Below are 19,232 nucleotides of genomic sequence, written 5' to 3'. Positions count from 1 at the left end.
CCAGGGAGAACATGCGGGAGCTGAGCCTGTGTCTCGAGACGCCGGGTTACAGACGGCCGCCTCGGCACGGAGCAGGGGGACTCGATTTCGCATCTGGCGCGCAGCGAAATCGCGGCCGGAGCCAAAGCAGATGGATCACCTTGTCCTCCCTCTCCCTTCCCCCTGGCTCCAGTTTCCCCCCAGTCCCGTGTCCCTCCGAGGGCTGAGGTCTCGCAGAGGGACGGGGGGACATTTGCAGACACCTGGCAGCACCCGGCAGCGAGGGGCTGAGCCACCCCAGGGTGCTGCTCCCGTGGCATGGGCTCGGAGCAACGAGCAGCATCCCGTGAAAACGCGCCAGTCGAGGAGAGGAGCCGGGGTGAATAAGGCCCAGTTTGGAGCTGGGAAGGGAGGGAGGTAGAGATGGAGGCACAGGGGTCACACCAGGTAAGGAAAACAAATAAATAGCTGATTCAGGGGTTTGTTCTCCTCTTTTATTTAGCAGAAACTGTATTTTTACAGCTGCAATCCCTTAAAATGGGATTCTTTTTCCCTTAAACAAATCCTTGTAAAATAATGCTTCATAAAAATAAGCGTTCCTCTTCTCGACCCCGAAGACAGAAAAACACAAACGCCGGCAAGTCCCTCTCCGCGCCGCCAAGGAGGCTGACGGTGGCTGTCACACGTGTCCCTGGCTGTGCCCGCAGCGTGGCCGTGGCCTCCCCTCCGGGTGCCGCGGTGGGTACGGCCCATCCGCTGGGATAGGCAGAGCAGAGCTCCCCTCTGCCAGCATCCGCCGCGGCCGCCTGCATCCTCCCAGTGTCTGGGCTCCTTCGTGCCGCCAGCGGCAGAGCCAGGCCTGGCCCCATCACCTCCGGCCCCGAGCGCAGCGCAGGCAGCAGGGACCTGGCTCCGGGGGCATTTACTGGGCAGGAGAGTGGCGGTTGAGGCTGCCTCACCCCCGGAGACCTCTGACAACCTGCCAAGCACTTGTAGCATCAGGAACAATCCCACGCCAGGGCTCCCCCCTTCCCTTAATTTGCTTTGTTTTAATTTGGGGGTTTTGGGGGGTTGTTTTTTCTCCAGGCTGCAGCTTTTTTTTCACTGCTGCTTCAGCAAAAGCGATTCAGGAAATTCCGATCAAATCCCGGCGCGCAGCAGCCCTGCCCCTGCTCCCCGGCGGGAGAGGCAGGAGCTTAATTCTCATTAATAACCACCACGGGTCAATTATTGCGAGAAGGAGGAAAACCGGCAAAGCTCTTCGGCATCACGTGTTATTTAAGCTTCTGAAAATAAATGTTCTTTGCAAATCAATCTGTTTGCAGCTCTGTGCGTGGAGCTGGCACAGAAAAAGTTGCTAGAGGGAAGGGATATTTAGAGAGGGTATTATTTTAAATAAACAGGCACTCAAGGCAGAGGCTGCTGCTCCCAAGTGCCGCAGCCCTCCCCTGGGCTTTACTGGCCGAGGGCTCCCGTCCCTCGCCCTCCCAGCGAGCCCCCATCGCTGCCTGCCACGTGCTGTGGTTGAGCCACAATCACAGCAAGTCTGGGGCTCCAACACGGTGGTTTTGGTCCAGCACCCACCTGGGAGATGCAGCACCCGCCCCGCCGCTCCCGGGGCAGGCAGGGCTCCGCGGTGGCAGCCGGAGCCGCCCGCAGCCACCACAGCCAGGACGGACACGGCCTTTGTTAGAGGATGCGACAGCAACGCTTGGCGCAGCAGGCTGCAGTTTTCATGCTGCCTTTTTTCCCCCTCTTCTTATATATGTTAAAAATATAGAAGGGAAGCCTGACACAGGCATAACCCCAGACAAACGGGTAGTGAGGCAGCCTCCGAAAGGCTCCGCTGGGTGCCCGTGGTTAATTAGTGCTCATAAACCGTGTATTCATTGTGCATCTCCCAGCCGGCGCGTGTCGGGGAGGGCGAAGTGTTCAGGGCAGCCGCGGTCCAGAAAAATGCAAATTCAAGGGAGCCCCCGCTCCCACCGGGATCCTTCCTGGGGTCCCAGCTGATCCTCGCGGGACGGAGGGTGCAGACGGGGGTCGCGAGTGCCCACTCTCACTGTCGCTTCGTCCGCAGGAGCCGTGGGGAGCAGGATGCTGCCGGACGCCGCGGCGCTGCTGGTGGTGATGACGATGATGGCGGTCGGCCTTCGCTCGGCAGCGGGAGGAGGCGCGGCGGGCTATGCCCAAGTGAAGTACATGCAGCCCATGGTGAAGGGACCCCTGGGACCCCCCTTCCGCGAGGGCAAAGGGCAGTACCTGGGTAAGGGACGCGCTCTGCGGCGGGTGGGAGGACACGGGACATCTGCCAGCACGGGGGGCAGGGGCCAGAGCGACCTGCAGCCATTGGGCACGTTGGTGCCCCCGTGGCCAAGGGCGCTGCTGCCCAAAGCACGTTCAGGTCTCCTTAACCCAGCGCAGAAGGACAAGGATGGGCACAGAGAGGCTGTGCAGTGGGGTAGAGCCCTTTGCTCTCACTCTGGGAGTGGGTGCACAAAGGGGACCCCGAGCCTTTTGCTCCCACCCTCCTGCACGTTTGCTGGAGCTCTGAGGCGCAGCCCAGGCGCGGGAGCCCCGGCACTCGCCATCTCTCCCCCTCGCTGCTGCTAAACCCGAGCCCTCCCTGCGCAGCTTCTGCCACTCCTCCCCCTGTTCCCTTTGCCCCGTCTGCATTTTGCACCAGCTGGGAAAGGCAAAAGGGCAGAGGCCAGAGGCAAGACCCAGCCTGGCGAGGGATGAGTGGGAGAGAGACGTTTCCTCCCTCGGAGAGCAGCGACCAGGAACTCCCCACACGTTGAACCACTCCCCAGTGAGCGCCGGGTGCTGCACGGAGGGGTCCCTGCTCCGCACAGCCGGGCCGCCCGCGTCACAGCCAGCCCAGCCCCCACCTCTCGGAACCGCCTGCACACTGTCCCCTGCCCGCACACCCTCCCCTGCCTCCGCCGCAGCCCCATGTGCCTGCCCAGTTACGTCAGGAGGGTCCCGCAGTGCCCCGCACCGGGGGGTCATTAGCGTCAGTTAATTGCACACACCCCGCGGAACCGCTCAGGAACTTGGGGTCTTTGCAAACAGCAAGTGTTGAGCGTGACCGAGTTTCTCCGGCACTTCTTGGCTCATCAGGGGGTCCCTCTGCCACACCAGCCCCCTCCGAGTGCACCCGGAGCAGCAGCAGCAGCAGCACCAACACATCTTTGAGAGGGGGACGGCAGGGAGGGTCTAAGCCCTCTCCTTGATCCCAAACCCCGCGGTCCCCAACGCTCTCCACGGAGCCAGCCGCTGCTGGCAGCGCTGCGGGACGGGGCAGGGCTGGGGCTCGGCCGCCCGGACCCACCAGGCCGGTGCTCGGCCCTCGGGAAGAGCCACCAGAGCCCTCCCCGTGGGTTCACACAGACCCGGACCCTCCGGGGAGCCGAAGTCTTGGCTCTGGGTGGAGAAACTGGAGAAGTCTTGGCTGCCGGTGCCTGATTTACTGCTGGGCTGAATGGCTTATCAGGAGTTCAGCTCAGCACATATGTCAGAAAACACACAGCAAAACCTGGAGCCGAAGCACACTACGAGCCCCCCCGCCTCCCTGCCCCCTTCCCAGCTGTTGTAAAGCTGCTCCCTGAACCCCAGCCAGAGACAAAACCTTCCAGCGTAGTGCAGGAACGTTTCAGCTGCTGGTGGGACAGGATTCAAATATCTCCCTGCTGTTTTTCCTTCTTTTTTTCCCCTTCTTCCTATGCATTGGAGCAGCTTGCACTACCTCTGCGCTGCGCTGCTTGTTAACTGTGGTGGAGAGAGAAGTGAGTGCGCCGGGCTCTTCGCAAGGTGTGGGCTGGGTGTGAGCTTTGCCAGGTTACACCAGGCACGGGTTTGAGGAGACGCTGAGGCAGGGCAGAACATGGGAGTCCCCGGGACATCGCTCTCCTAAAACCCCTGGGAAAGAGAGGACAGGCAGGGGGATGCAGGCAGGGGGGCAGCTGCAGCTTGAGCCACCAGCTGTGGGACCGCGTGGAGGCAGCTGGTGCCTTGTGGATCCCACTGAGCTCCCATCTCTGCTTCACCTCTCATTTGGCAAGAAAAATCCCCGCTGGCCTGCTGCCCTGCTCAGGGAGCTCAGCTGACTCACCGTGCCGGTGCAGGGCCGTGCCGTGCCCCTGTGGGTTACCCCTGAGCCCACTTGGGGGGCCAGGCCAGACCCCGGGGCTGTGCCCAGCTGCGAGTACCATCTAGTGAGAGACAGGGCTGGTTTCCTCAGGGTGCCAGACACCTTTTCTGACCCCAAAATAGATTCCCCAGGAGCACAGAGGCAGCTCTGGGCAGGAGATGCTGCTAAACACTAAAATGCTGACAGCATTTAAGTTGGGTTTTGTTTTGCCTCGGTGCTGACCGGGGTGCAGGGAGCCCAGCGCTTCCCTGTGCACGCGGGGAGCTGAGCCAGCGGCACCTCAGCTCAGGACAGCGATAAGGCACCGGCGATGCCCGGGGCGGGGGTTTATGCCAGGCGAGGGGGGGTGTTTCCCCTCCAGTGCCAGTACCAAGGGTTCACCCAGGGCAGCAGCCTCGGCCGCAGAGGTGGAGATGAGCTTTTCACCTCCCCAGGTGTGGGGGAGCTCAGCAGGGAGCCAAGGCCCAGCCTCTGCCCTGGGTTGTGCTGCCCAGGAGGTGGGAGCGGGCAGGGGCTGCCCAGCAGCCCCGGAGCAGGTGACCCCCACGTCCCACTGCTTTTAAAAGAGACTCCAAGCTGTGAGCCCCGTGGGGCTGCTGCTTGCGGCCAAGAGGCCTCCACGTCCCTCAGCTCCTGCTCATGGAGAGACTTGGCTGCTTTCTGCACTCTGCTCCCATCTCACTGCCATCCCCTGGCACGGCAGCTCCAGCTGCCAGGGCTGTGGCCGGGTCCTGCCCTGAGCGTCCCCGCGCGGCTCTGGGAAGACGGGATGAGAGATGCAGTAACACTGGTCCCACACAACGTCCCCGTGAGCCTGCGAAACTCGCTCTCACGAGACAGGGCTTGGCAGCAGCGCTGGAACAAGCTCGGCCAGGCTCTGCCACGGAGCAGCCAACCTCTGCTTCCTGCAGCGTCGGCCAGACCCGCTGCTGCCGGCTCGTGGTGGGAACCGCTTCCCAGCGTGTTGGATTATTCATCTGCGGGCCAGTCCATGCTGCCGTGTCCCTCCTCCAGGTCCTTACACTTGGAGGCAGCTCCAGAGGGGCTGCAGGATGCGCCTGGGCATGTCTATGCTCCTCAGGAGGTGAAAAGCTCTGTGATGCCCAGGCGAGAGCTCGCAGGGGCTGCGCTCCTTCCCCTTCCCGCTGCCCCAGCTGGCTCCGCATTAGCATTCATGGCAGCTTTGTTCATGCTTCGAGGGGAACACATAACCCCATGCTGCTGCTGTGAAATGCAGAGCTCCGAGACATGCGCCTGTGGTAAGACATGGTCTTTTGAAATTGGATACCACTGGGGCTGCAATGTCCCAGTTTCTCTCCACTAACGTCCCCGGTTTGGTTTTCCCGTCTGCTTTTTTGGCCGCCTGCAAGTTGGCAGCTCTCGCCTGGCGTTTCTCTTCGCTGCCTTGTGTGAGAGTGTGTGTGCTTTTTCCTTCCTTCGTGGGCTCAGCTGTAGATCCTTGTTCTGATTCCATGCAAAATGACCTAGAAAACTAATTCTTTTCAAACCATTGCAAGAAAAAAAAAAAAGGGGGTGGGGGGTGGGGGAGAAAACACATTGAAATCATTTTCTGGAGAGAATTTTTTCCAGAATTCAAACCCCAGAAATCTGCTTTAGTGCAACACTTCACATCTCCCTTGCCTTCTTTCCCACACCGTTTTCTGGGGTGAGGAGCAGGAGGTTTGCAGAAATCCAGTGGCAATGTCATGACAGACAAGTATTTCCTTCGTCAAGACAGCCAAGTGACCTCTGTTACAGCCTAGGATGTGGGCCAGGCTTTGATATATAGATAAGCTCTGAAAATGTTTCCATTGCCAAAAGAAAAACAAGCAGGCACCAGGCCTGGGAATGGCCGGAGCTAACTGCTGTGCTTAGGAAAGGTAAAGCCACCTCTGATGCACCGGGAACGGTGCCGGCTGCCGCCACGGTTATTCTTTTCACGTGTCTCAAATCTCCCCTAATCTTTTCCCGTTGACTGAGAAAATCTCTGTGTTGGCGGATCCTGGCGCTGCGGGTGTCCGTGCTCCCAAGGCCCGGCTCAGCTCGCTGAGTGCCCAGGCGGGGGCCGGGCTGGCAGAGCTCGGGACCCCCCTGCCTCGTGTTCTGCTCCCAGACAGGATCCATTCCCAGCCCAGGAACTTGCCTGTACAGATCTTTTCCCAACTGGAATGATCTACCTTGGGCAGATTTGGTTCAAATTTGCCCAAGATGTCAAGGCCCTTTCCTCCACCCTTTGTATTTCTCATCGCAGTCCCATGTACGTGCAACTGCCAAGTATTTCCTTCATTTTAAGCTTCCCAAAAAAAGAGTTTGTCTGATTTATTCTTTCTCACCCACTTCCCAGTGTCACGTGGGAAGCAACACCCTGCCTGGGCCAGCCTCAAGCAGTTATTTATGCTCACGTCTGTGCTTTAAGTACCGAGCTGCGGTGGGCATGTAATCTGGCTCTCCTCGGCTTTGTAGTCTCTCAGCCCATTAGTTTCTTTCTTATATCCGTTTGCAAAAGACCTCTATAAATTCTTTAAATGTCAAGTGGTTACGGCCTATTCCCAGCTGGGCTGACTCATTTGGACGTAACTGAGGTTGCGTTTCCCTTGCAGCTATTGGCTTTTCCTCCATCCTCATTGCTTTTTTTCTTTTTGGTGAGTTTTTCTCTGCCTTGCTGGACTCGGGAGCTGAGCCAGCCAGCACCGCGGGCATGTCTTAACCCATACACCAACCACCTCTTCGGTCTCTCAAGTACAAGTCCAAGAGTTTTCTTTTTAATCCAAAAGGATTAAAGGTCTCCCGAGGCCCTGGAGTCGAGGGATGGGGTAGAGGGATTATCCTCAGTCTTGGCTCGCTCTGTCGCCATCCTCTCGGCTGAGCCCAGGCAGGAGCGACTGAATCCCACGGTGCTTTCGAGGCTGCTGGGAGGTTTGAATCCAGCTCCGAAAAAAACCCCCTGCAGTAGGTCATGACAAAACATCACTGCCAGAGCCGACAGCAATCTTGTTGACACCCTCTATGGAGGGATGGATGGAGTAAGGCTTGGATTAGTACCCTGGGCTCTGGCCAAGGTCTTGCCTAAAAACAGTCCTGCTGATGTGGTGGCCCAGGAAGCCACTGTGGCTGTTTCAGTAAGACCATTTCTAGAGAAGGGCACTCTTGCAAGTACAGAGCCAGGCAGCGCTGAAGGCCCTGGCTTTAACACCCTGAGGGCATCACGCGCCAGGCACACTCCGCCGGCCACTGCTGGCCCCAGTAAAGCTCCATGTCTCCTCTCTCCACAGACATGCCACCGCTGCTGCCGATGGACCTCAAAGGGGAGCCAGGACCGCCAGGAAAGCCCGGCCCACGCGGACCCCCTGGGCCCCCCGGCTACCCAGGAAAACCAGGCACAGGAAAACCGGGAATGCACGGCCAGCCCGGGCCCGCCGGGCCCCCTGGCTTCTCGGGCATCGGGAAACCCGGCATCCCAGGACTCCCCGGAAAGGCGGGCATGAAAGGGATGCCTGGAGCCAAGGGCGAGCCCGGCATGCGAGGAGAGCAAGGGCCAAGAGGACTGCCCGGCCCCCCAGGGCTGCCGGGGCCCGCTGGCATCTCAGTCAATGGGAAGCCGGGCCCGCAGGGCGGCCCTGGCCTGCCTGGCTTTCGGGGCGAGCCTGGCCCAAAAGGAGAGCCGGGTCCCCGCGGAGAGCGCGGGATGAAGGGTGAAAATGGCGTGGGGAAACCAGGGTTACCGGGGCCCCGGGGGAACGGGGGCCCTCCTGGCCCTGCGGGGCCCCCAGGGCCCGTTGGCGTTGGAAAACCCGGCCTCGACGGCCTGCCGGGCGCGCCGGGGGAGAAGGGTGACATGGGCCCTCCGGGCGGGCCTGGCGTCAACGGGGAGCCCGGCCCCGCGGGGCCGCGGGGCCCCCCCGGCATCGACGGGATCGGTGTCCCGGGCGCCGCGGGGGTGCCAGGGATACAGGGCCCCATGGGACCAAAGGGAGAGCCAGGGATCCGCGGCCTCCCTGGTTTGCCGGGCCCGACGGGCTATGGGAAGCCGGGCCTGCCTGGCCTAAAAGGAGACCGCGGGCAGCCCGGGGTGCCGGGAGCCATCGGCGATAAGGGGGAACCCGGCGTTGATGGGGAGCCAGGGGAGCCAGGCCCTGCCGGCATCATCGGGCCGCCAGGCCCACCGGGGTCCATGGGCCTGCCGGGCAAGCACGGGCTACCCGGCTCCAAAGGGGACGTGGGGCCGAGCGGGCCCCCGGGCATGCCGGGGATGCGTGGCGACCAGGGCCCGAACGGCTTCGCGGGGAAGCCAGGGGTGCCGGGAGAAAGGGGCCTGCCCGGGTCACTGGGACCCCCCGGCCCAACAGGCCCCAAAGGAGAACCAGGGTTCATCGGCCTCCCAGGGGTACCAGGATTAACAGGCGGCCCCGGGCCGAAAGGGGATGGCGGGATCCCAGGGCAGCCGGGGCTGAGGGGCCCCTCCGGCATCCCGGGCTTGCAAGGACCCGCAGGTCCCATGGGGCCTCAGGGGTTACCGGGGCTGAAAGGGGAGCCGGGGCTCCCTGGGGTTCCCGGTGAGGGGAAGACCGGCGAGCCCGGCATGGCTGGACCCATCGGCCCCCCGGGAATGCCGGGAACGCCGGGGCTGAACGGGCCGCCGGGTCCACCGGGGCCACCCGGGCCGCCGGGAGCGCCCGGGGTGTTCGACGAGACGGGCATCGCGGGGCTGCACCTGCCCGACGGAGGCGTGGAGGGGGCCGTGCTGGGCAACGGCAAGCCGGGGAAGCCGCAGTACGGCCGAGGAGAGCTCTCCGCCCGGATCGCACCAGCCTTCACCGCCATCCTCACCTCCCCCTTCCCAGCGTCCGGCATGCCGGTCAAGTTTGACCGGACTTTGTATAACGGGCACAACGGCTACAACCCAGTCACCGGGATATTCACCTGCCCCGTATCCGGCATCTACTACTTTGCCTACCACGTGCATGTCAAAGGGACTAACGTCTGGGTGGCGCTTTATAAGAACAACGTGCCCGCCACCTACACCTACGACGAGTACAAAAAGGGCTACCTGGACCAGGCCTCGGGCAGTGCCGTGCTTGAACTGAAGGAGAACGACCAAGTCTGGGTACAAATGCCCTCGGACCAGGCCAACGGGTTGTACTCCACGGAATACATCCACTCCTCCTTCTCCGGGTTCCTGCTTTGCCCCACATAACAGCTGTTGGGCACGTTTCCTTTTCACCCACTTTAGCCATAAACTGTCTTTTTTTTTTGATAAAAAAGTTTTTTAAAATTAATACAAAAAAGAAAAATCACTGGGAAGAACACGCAAGCTGTTGTCGTGGGACCTTGCTTCACGCTGTTTGATCCATGAGTCAAGAGGGTAACTAGAAAGGAGACTATCTTTCTTTCTTTCTTTTTTGAGGGAGGGAGAAGGGAGGGAGGGGAGTGACTTCCTCAGCAAAGCGCATTTGGAACAAGTTTTACCCTAGTGACTGTACATCAAACACAGGAACACGCTTGGGATGGCAAGGATCTGGCTCTGCAGTAAACTGCTCTGTGATCCAGAGAGGGTCGCCTGGAAGACCAGACCCTTCTGGTCTGCAATCAAGTGCCCTTGTTTCCCATTCTGAGTACTAGTTAAATAAATACAGCTGTTGTCATGGGTGGTGTATTTGCTAACCAGCACAGGGGCCCTAGGCACCTAACACAAACCTGTACAGCAGCAGATCCATGATGGATTGAGAAATTTCCTTCCCAAACCATCAGACGCCCAAGTTTCAGTCTCACTGATGCCTGTTTTTTCAGACTGGACTTTGAGGCCGTGTCCCGGATTCACCCCGGATTCAGTGCGGTTGGATTTGTAATCATAAAAAGTGGAACACTTTGCATAAGCACCTTCTTATAAGTAAATATTATTTTTAACCCCCCCCCCCCCAGCACCTTTAGGAATAAACACATCCAGGCACTGGTATGGGGGAGGATGACAGACGACCTATTCCAGAGCCGTTGAGGGAAGCTGGGACCCCTGGGAAGAACAACGATCCTCTCTCTCGGGTTAATTCATCTACTGGCAAGTCCAAGGGCTAGTTCTGTCCTGCCTGTTTCTCTGCAGCCCAAAGACTTGCTTGGCCTTGGGAGCATCTTAGTCCTTGGCAACACAAGGATGGCACTGCAAGCCCGGCTTACGGTGCTTCTAGCCTGGTTTGATAGAAGGTTTAGTTATGCTTTCTTGAAAGTGCCACTTATGGACAACTTGCTTTTACTGTCTCACTATTTCGGGATGTGTAAACTTTTGCATTGGTATCCCCCCTTTCTCTGGGGACCTTTTAATTAAGAAAAAAATAGTGTTAGGTCTAACTTTCCATTCAGTCATTTTACAACGGTGCTATTATCTACTTAACAATGTTATTGACAAGTCTAGTGCAATATGTACCTGTAAAAGTGCACCATTTCAGGTGCCAATCTGTGACTTAGGTTAAAAAAAAAATTAATCACATTTGTCTGTTGTTACCACTTTGTCTCACTAATGCTTGAAATGTTACTGACCTGAGTATGAGCTACAAGGTTCTGGGGAAGGTGTGCACGGATCCTGACCACTCGGCTGCTCTGTCCTTCGCTAAGGCAGCGCCTGAACCCTGTTCCTTTGCAGATTTTCTCACGGTAGAACAGTCACGGCCACTTGCACTTACAGTAAAGTGATTCTTCCCATCCCAGGCGAGTAGCCCGCTGCTGAAGTTAATCCACATGCGTTACGCTGCATGTCCCTCCGCAAAGGCACATCCCTGAGAAAACAGCAACAATTTGGTCACCAGCTGAGCAACTATTACCCTTAAATTTTCCTAAAGCCTGTTCTATGGCCAAAGATGAGAAATGTAGCAAGAACGGGACTTGGGATTGTTCTCCAGACGGACTGTACAAGATATTTAAACAGATTTTCTTTCTCTGTTTCTGTTTTGTTTGTTTGTTTTTCTCCTTAAGCCTGTCCTGTGTTTCTGCCTCTTGCCATCCAGGGCTTCCCTGTAGAAACACACTTATCCCTGAAATTATGAAACACGAGAAGGACATTTAGTTGGAAGGCGAGCGCTTGAGCGACTGCCCCGCTGGGGCTGGCCTGTCCGCTTCCCAGGGACCTCACCCCACATAAAGCTGCAAGTTTCACGTAAAGATGAAACCACCTCAAGCTGAGAGGCTGCCCCGGGGCCTGATCCCACTGGATGTTTTTAGCTCCTGAGGTGGGGGGGTGTCAGGGCCGTGCGGGTTTTGATCGTAACAGGTTATTTCCCAGCAGGAACAGGGGCCGTACAAAGAGTCCCTAAGATCAGAAGTGGAAGCTCAGATGTTTTCTTCAAGGCTTGGGAGGGGAGGGTGTGAGGATGGGGCCTGCGTCTCCTTTACTGAATTGTCTTTCCTGTGGAGGAGAGCAGCGATGAACTGGAGCTGGTGCCACGCACGGCCCCGGGAGCCTCTCGCGCCCCAGCCACGCGCCGGGGCCGAACCTTCATCCTGTTACTCAAAGCAACTTATTTATACCGTGTCCTAACCTACATCCCATCTCTTCTTGTTCTGTCTTACTCAAAACTTCTTGTTCTAGCTGGCAAAATGACAAAAATACTCACTATAACCACGCCGAGACATTAACTCGTTCAGTGCTGTAGATATTGTTTTGCAATTTCACTTTCCCTTCATGTGCAGAGCATAACCCATAATCAACCTTCCGCAGCTATATAACCTCTTACACTTACACAGTAATGGAAAGGCAAAGATATTACACGCACATAGAGTTAGGCTAGGAAAAAAAAAAAACGATGCACAGGATGAGGGAGGCTGTTCACTAAACCGGACACTGTCAGGAAGAATTTTTTTTCTGGAGTACTGAGTACGTGATATTCACCAGCAGAAAGGATTATTTTCTGTCGTGTGTGTGAGCGCATGGGATTTTGGTTTCAATCACAATAATAAAAAAGGTTGGGTTGGATGAAGTATGTCTATTTTTAATTATGAAAACTGCATTACAATGTGCATTTTTATATACAAATTCTTACTATTTTTTTTAAATTTGCCTCTAGTATCTTCATTTCTAACCTAGTATATAGAGGTTTTTAGTTTTGTAAATACTTATTACATGCACTGTCTGTCATAGTAAAAAGTTGGTTTAAAATGCACTCTTTTTGTGATCAGAAACTGGCCTTCTCTTCAGAACTAAAACTACAGTACTTGATTGTATTGACAAAACATCAATAAAACTTATTGTATAAAAGGTGGGCTCAGCTGTGCCTCTGTCCTGCTCTGAACGGGCTTGCCCAGCCTTGCTCGTTAGACCACGCACACAGACCTCTTGCAGTGTTTTTCTTTCTCAAAGCCAGCTCCCTTGTTCCCAGCAGTCCGGCAGATTTGCTAATTGATATTTAGGTAAGAAGGTATCGCGTGTCTCTTGTCATTAAGGAAAAGACTCCTGTCTCCAGAAGTTCATTTTTAAAAAAGGATGAAATCCAGACCCTTCCAGACTGGTAATTATTAATTTGAGGAATTTAAGTCAAAGTGTTGGGGATTCGCTTTCCCTTCTGTTTTTTCCACAATGCTTTTTTTTTTTTTTTCTCTGTTACACAACCATGTCTACAGCCAACCTCGGCGTCCCGAGCCGCAGACAGTCAGTTCAGCAGCACACAGAGGAGATGGTGAATCACCTGTAAGGGAATCGCTCTCAGAGGCTGGAAGTATGAAGAATAAAGAGAAGAAAATGTTTTCCTACCAGATCTCTTATCTGGAAGAGGAGACGTTCCTTAGAGGTGCTCCCCAAGCACACTGGCTGCCACGCAGGCAGGCTCCTTCGCAAGCTGACTCTGAAGAACAAGCGATTCTCCTGCTGCACGCTGCAGGGGCACCCAGCACAGGGCACCCAGCACAGGCCCTGTCTCTGCACGGTCATCGCACGCCGGACTCCGGCAGAACCTCCACGTGCTGCTCCTCGCTGCAAAGCGCCTGCGAAGGGAAAGGGCCTCTCCAAACCGCCCCACAACACCCACGATCGATGCTTCCGGCTCGCCCCGCTGCTAACTGGAACCACTCCTGGGCTCCCACAAGCTGCTGCCGCCCCTGACTGCTCACAGGCAGGAGTGGCCACCTGAAAGCTGATTTTTCAGCAGACTCCCAGTGCTAAAGCTCACCCCAAACAAAGCACGAGGCTGCGCTACACGCAAGGTGTCTCTACCCAGCGCCAAACAACTGCCACTCTGCTTTCTACAAAGATTTCAAGAAGCTGTAACAAAGTAGTTTCAGGTTGAGTCTTAAAGTGAAGTATGGGGTGGGGAGAAACAGCCCAGAGGTTCTCATACGGCTCCTCCTGTCATTTAGCATGGAAGCAAAATTTTATGGCTTGAATGAAAAGATGGGAGCAGCAGCTAATTAACAAAGGGAATTGAGTGATTTTATTTCTTTCCAAGAAAGTCAGAGCTAAATGTTTTGGTACACATTTAAATTCTGGCCTAAACCAAGCTAAATGTTTTAAACGGGAGCTCTTCTGCTCTTCATAAGTTCCAAATATTTAAATTATAAAGCTGCTTTAAAAGGAAAACATCTTCTTTTAAATAATTCTGTGAACATGTTCACACCTCTGGCAGTGTAACATGAAAAACCTGACATTGTACATCTGAGATCCGCAGCACAACACAAACATACAAGAGAGCAAAATTCCACGTGTTCTCAGGACAAGAATTCAGTTATACAAGAAAAACCCATTAAAGCATCACACAGAAGAGTGGCACCTGAAGGATGCAGACTACGGGGAAAACTGGGACAAGGCACGGCAGCCAGATTTTCCACGTGTGCACACACAGCCCGACACGCAGCCACCGCGTGTGACACCGGCGGGGAGCGAGCGCTGCCCGAGAGAACGGGCACTTCCCGGTGGCACAAGAAATACTAGAGAAGTAAGAGAGAATTGTCACGTTCAAATTTATAAACATTTCCATATGATGACTGCTTGCCTCTTTCTTTTTGTTTTCAGTTATTAAAAAGCTTTCAACCCTTTCTAGACATGCCATACCCAAGCTGTCACTCCCCTTCTGATCAGCTCTATTGGGCCAAAGTTTTAAACTTGAAACTCTGGAACAACACAGCTTTGCTAGAATATTCTTGGCCACCAGTAGCAGCTTCAAATGCACAGACTCTTTTAAACTCTGATAAATTCTCCCCCAATTAACCTACTTTTCCCTTTATTTTCAGATCATTCTTGCCAAGTACAGAGTTTTAAGGCTGTGAGAAGTAACTCCTGCTTCCCGCTGAAGTCATTTTTGTCACTGACTGCAGCAGAACCAGGAATTCAGTCCTTGTCTAACACCAGGTTTCACAGCTATCTCCACCCACAGATATAAACAGCAATCCCACTCGGTGCTCTGGACATACGTAGGACAGCGTTAAAAATGCGGGATGCACGGATTAGGAACGAAGGAGTAGCTAGAGTAGCTGCAGCAATGTGAAGCCAGTCACGTGAGGGAACACAGAGCACAACGGGTCAGGACGGTGCCAGGTGGATGGCGGAGGGGAGGGCACCAACGGAGCAGGAATTTGTTACACCCTCTCCCAGCAGCGACAACGAGCCAACTGGGATTCTGTCTGCACGCACCAAGGGCACTTCTGACAGCGCCACTGGCCGCGCAAAGAAACCCCCTCTCTGACCTCCGGCACTTTTCATTCTGCCTTTAAGGAAGCGAACCTCTGCCCTGCAGCGTCCTCACTCAGCACAGGACCCGTCCCACCCCGTGGGACATCCTCCAGGCTCTGCAGGGATGAGCCTCTCCGATGACTCCCGTCTCCGTCCCCGTCAGCTGAGTGCGAACTGGTGATCTAAGAGGGTGTGGAGCCTCTCAAAGCCGCTGCAGGACAGGCCACTAACAACTGAAACAAAGGCCACGGCACACAGGAGTAGAGGAAAACAACAAGAAAGTCAGAGAATTCATACACCCACCCTGTAAGTGTAATGACAAGATGGCATAAAGGCGGACAAAGCAAGAAGCAGAAGTCTTATGAAAAAGCAAACGCTCCTGTAGACTCCAGAGACGCCCCTGCTGTCTGAGGCGCCGCATGCAGCCACCTCCCAGCTGCGCTGTCACCGAAGGCCGCGTCCCCTCTCGCCAAAGCAGCTCATGGTTCCAGCTCTCAACTCGCAGCAGCAGCGGCTCAGGCAGAGGCTCGCCAGGGTCTGCACGCGGCGCGGCCCCACCACCACATTCCTGACCAGAAAAGCCGAGGTGGCCGCCCGCTTCACCTTCAGAAAACACGCTCCCCCTCGGAGCTCAGAGCCGCTGGCAGTAGAGTTCATACAAGCTATTGGCCAGCTTCTGTGTCTCTTGGAAAGCTTCACAGCTCTGCTCCCAGCTCGGGGGTATCTGCTCCTCCCCGTAATAAGCCCCTGCAATGGCTCCTGCCATGGTGGCAATGGTGTCTGTGTCTCCACCCAGAGAGATACAGTAGATGATGGTCCTCTGCAGGTTGTTGTAGTGATCAGGAATGTCAGGGTCAGCCTCCATACAGCGCAAGAAGGAGTAAATTGCAGTAGGGACAGACCGCAAAGCAGCAATGCCGTTGCCTGTTAAGGAAACCCATCACCTTCAGCGCTGCAGAACACTTGTCCCCTCCTGCCCATAGACATGCCCTTTCCCTTCTAACTGCAACTTCCCACTGCCAGTTACCTCCAATACAGGCATCACTGATTTTAACCTGACAAAGTGCAAAAGGCACCTCCCCGGACCTACTCACGTTCTGGAGACCAGCTCCCTGCTATGCCAGTACAGACCGGCAACACACCCCTACCCACTCCCGTCCGGGTGGAGATCTGACAGCCATTAAGACAAGAGATCTTAGAATATTAAGAAACATTATTCACAGTAAGTTTTTCTTAGCAAGACAGTTTCTTCCCAGCAATACAGAGGGGGAATCACTAGGTCAGACTCCGAGAACCACTGAGCACAGGCAGCCCTTCCAGCACGCTCTGTGCCCGACGGCAGCACAGGCCGAAGTGGCGAGGGGGGGGGAAGGACACAGCAACGGGGCGTGCAGAGTCAGTCCTGCTGCCAGCTTGTTCCTAATACTTGTGGTATGGAAGGTACTTACCCAACTCAAACAATACATCTGCTTTGGGAACACTGCTGAGCTCCAAAAATTCCTTTATTTTCTTGAGACGCCTTGAAAACGGTAAATCCTCAAATCCCAGCCTGGAAACAAAGAGTACAATGAAGAAGCGAGAATGTGAAGAGCCAGAGTAAACTGTACACAGCTGAGTTAGTGCTCCTCACAGCTACTTACGCTCGGGCGTCAGTAAGAGACTTATCATCTCCCTCGACGTCTTCCATGTGGCTGATGAGCTGCTCCAGGAAGGTCTCCTTGCTGAGCTCTCCCTGCAGGGCGAGGTGCACGGCCAGGGCCTGCAGGATGGCCCCGTTGTAGCCCAGGGAGTTGGCGTGGGTCACCTCAGCGCTCAGCCTGGCAAACTGCGAACGGAAACACGTCGTCAGCAAACCCACCCGCGAGACGTGGCGAGACTCCCCTGGCAGCAGGGACGCCCGGAGCCCAGGTGCCCAAAGGAGCCGAGAACTCCGGTACCTTCTTCACGTCCTGGACGTCAGAATACACGAGGGGGATGCCTGCCACCCTCATGGCACCGCCGTTGCCGTAGGAGCCTTTCCCGTTAAACTGGGCTCTTGCTGGTTCAAACACATCACTGCACTTGGGGCTCAGGAGCTTCTTGAAGACATTGACAACAGCCATCCCATAACCTCTATTGGGCTCCTTCTTGTACTCCTCAGCAAACCTGGTGCAGGCAAGAGAGCAGGAGTTACACAGGTGAGAAAAAGGCACAGGGTAGTTGGTGTGTTCCTGAAGTTTGTAAAGAGGTTGTATGAAGCCACTTGATAAAGTGAATTAATAACAGAGGGGTAATTCAGTGACAGTCAGGGTTCAAGTGACTCAGTCCTGCAGGAAAGAATCCGATTCCCAAAAACCGGTGTGAAAGGAGGAAAGGTTGTATAAACATCACCTTTCACAACCCACTTGTTTCCCTCTCAGCTTTGCCTTGAAATAGAAGCAAACTAGAAACATTTCCATGGGTCACAACCACAAAGAAAGTCTTTTGTTTGAGTTCAGTGGAAGAGCTTTCTAAACAAATAAATGTTCTCCCTTAAGTGGAACCAAATGCTACCAGGGCTGTGGATTCAAAAGGGAAATAGATCATAAAAAAACTGAAGCTGACCTCACTAATATTCACTAACTAAACTCAGGGAAATACAAACAAATAGCAACAAATAAACACGAAGGGCAACGCTTCTGACATTTCTAAGCACTGTCTTCCACAAAGGTGAGCATGCACACACGGCTGCGATACAGCATGTCCCATCCTGCTGCACTTTAAAGCCGCTCTGAGCCCACACGAAAGCTAACGGTGCTGTGTGTTCCAGGACACCGCAAAGCACACAATAAATTACAGAATTAGCCATCACTTTTCTGATATTTTTCCTCCACAACAGCAACTTTGCTACAGCTGCTGTCCCCTTTTCACAGAAAATGACAGCGATTGCAGAAATCTTAAGGAAGTTTTGCCTTCGCTAGCAAACATCAACAGCCTGGCCTCCGAAGGGGGCTGCAGGCCTTACCTCTTGGCCATATCAACTTCATCAAACTCCCGCTTGGCTAGCAGGGACTGCACCACCGACCTGCTCATGGCCGTGTCGTCCGTGTACGAAAGCGTTTCTAAAACAGAAGATCAAAAACATAACGTGACCATCCAGGGACAAACTCTCCTCCTGTTCCCCACTGTCAGCACCTCCCTGCTCTCCAGCGCCTAGCTACCTGCGTAGCTGGATTAAAACATTACCAGGAGTTCCCCAGCACTTGCAGCTTGTCACTAGCCACGGTCACCAGAGTAAGAAGACACAGAGCAAGAGAGATGCATCCACAGCAAGAATGAGACTGAAGGCATTTCGAGAGTAATAAGAGCAAGAGAAAGCGTTTGATATCCAGAGGCACGTACGGACAAACGAGACAAGTCTCTTTCTCAAGGAGTTTACAGCGAATGGGGACAAGCAGAGAAGAGAGAGCACGGCTGCACTTCTGGCCAAGACTTCGAGAGAATCAAGTGCCTTTAAGATCCTACTGGAAGGGTTTACAGGGCTTGTTGCGCAGCTCGGAAGCTGAGAGTTAAATAACCAATTCTGTGCTTCTCTTACTCTACTCCTTATCTATTTTTGGTACATCTGTTCCTGGCTGACACCCCTGCACTGTGACACCCCAGTTCCCCAGCTTCACTCGAGCAGCACAGGCTGAGCACAGCAAACCCCTGGTCCCTCCCCACCAGCCCTGTGCATTCAGGAACCAGGAGCTGCCCTGGGGCAGCCAGAAGCTGCTTCAGCAAGGTCACCCTCAAGGGGGAGGGGAGGAAGGGGACCCCCAAACCCCACAGCACGGGGTCACACGCCAGAGCAAGGCTGGGGGGCAGCCACGGGTGTCCCAGGGGAGATGCCCCCTGTTGTGGTGAGGGGCAGGACTGGGGGACACCGGGTCTGGGGGTACGAGAAGTGGCGGGACACACACACACCCCCCGCAAAGCCTGACCCTGGGGGTGTTGGGAGCCAAATGGATACGGGGAAGGCGATGTGCTCCGCCCCGACCCCCCCCCTCCCGCCCCGCGGAGTTTCCCGCCCACCTCTACAGGCGCTGCCGGCCGGTTCCCCCTCCTCAGGCGGCCCGGGCGCCGGTTCCAGGCCTCGGAGGAAGCGCAGCAGGTCGGGCAGCTTCACGACGCTCCTGCCTTCAAAGACGGCGCCCAGACAATCACCCAACAACGCTCCGGCCAAACAGCCCCGGAACCGGCCGGCTCCAGGCCGAGGCCGCGCCGCCGCCGCCCGCCCCGTTCCTGAGGCCGAACCCGCCGCCGCCGCCATTTTCTCCCGCGCCGCCGCCGCTCTCCTCCGGGCCGCCAGGGGGCGCTGTCCGCGGCTCGCCGCGGACAGCGCCCCCTGGCGGCCCGGAGGAGAGCGCCGGCGGCTGCTGCCTCATTTCCCCGCTTAGAAGAAGGGAAATTTTTCCTTTTTTCCCCCCCAATTTCTCATTATCAGAATTTAAACCGAGA

General features: G+C 55.7%; 2 protein-coding genes across 3 annotated transcripts in view; one reads left to right on the top strand and one right to left on the bottom strand.

Moving 5' to 3' along the window:
• The window catches only part of COL8A2 (collagen type VIII alpha 2 chain), a 32,808-nt gene extending 20,437 nt beyond the window's left edge, over window positions 1-12,371 (top strand). Inside the window, exons 2-3 of one of the 2 annotated variants that reach the window (XM_074894150.1) lie at window positions 2,060-2,245; window positions 7,405-12,371. In XM_074894150.1, the coding sequence (XP_074750251.1) occupies window positions 2,077-2,245; window positions 7,405-9,326 (2,091 nt within the window). In that variant the 5' untranslated portion in view covers window positions 2,060-2,076 and the 3' untranslated portion in view covers window positions 9,327-12,371. Of the gene's footprint in view, window positions 1-476; window positions 2,246-7,404 lie in introns of those variants that run through there. The other variant, XM_074894149.1, reaches the window with a different exon arrangement.
• A 1,145-nt stretch (window positions 12,372-13,516) lies between these two features.
• Window positions 13,517-19,059, bottom strand: ADPRS (ADP-ribosylserine hydrolase). Its single transcript, XM_074894151.1, has 6 exons — window positions 18,807-19,059; window positions 17,758-17,854; window positions 16,712-16,919; window positions 16,415-16,599; window positions 16,223-16,323; window positions 13,517-15,698 (listed from the first exon to the last, which is right to left on the bottom strand). Exons 1-6 carry the CDS (start codon window positions 19,042-19,044, stop codon window positions 15,406-15,408), a joined length of 1,122 nt encoding a protein of 373 aa, XP_074750252.1. The 5' UTR covers window positions 19,045-19,059; the 3' UTR covers window positions 13,517-15,405.
• Window positions 19,060-19,232: the final 173 nt, after the last annotated feature.

The sequence above is a fragment of the Strix uralensis genome, chromosome 25 (assembly GCF_047716275.1).
Source record: "Strix uralensis isolate ZFMK-TIS-50842 chromosome 25, bStrUra1, whole genome shotgun sequence".
NCBI classification, from domain to species: domain Eukaryota; kingdom Metazoa; phylum Chordata; class Aves; order Strigiformes; family Strigidae; genus Strix; species Strix uralensis.
The sequence above is the reverse complement of the archived record's forward strand: the minus strand, read 5'-3'. Positions and strand labels throughout refer to the sequence as shown.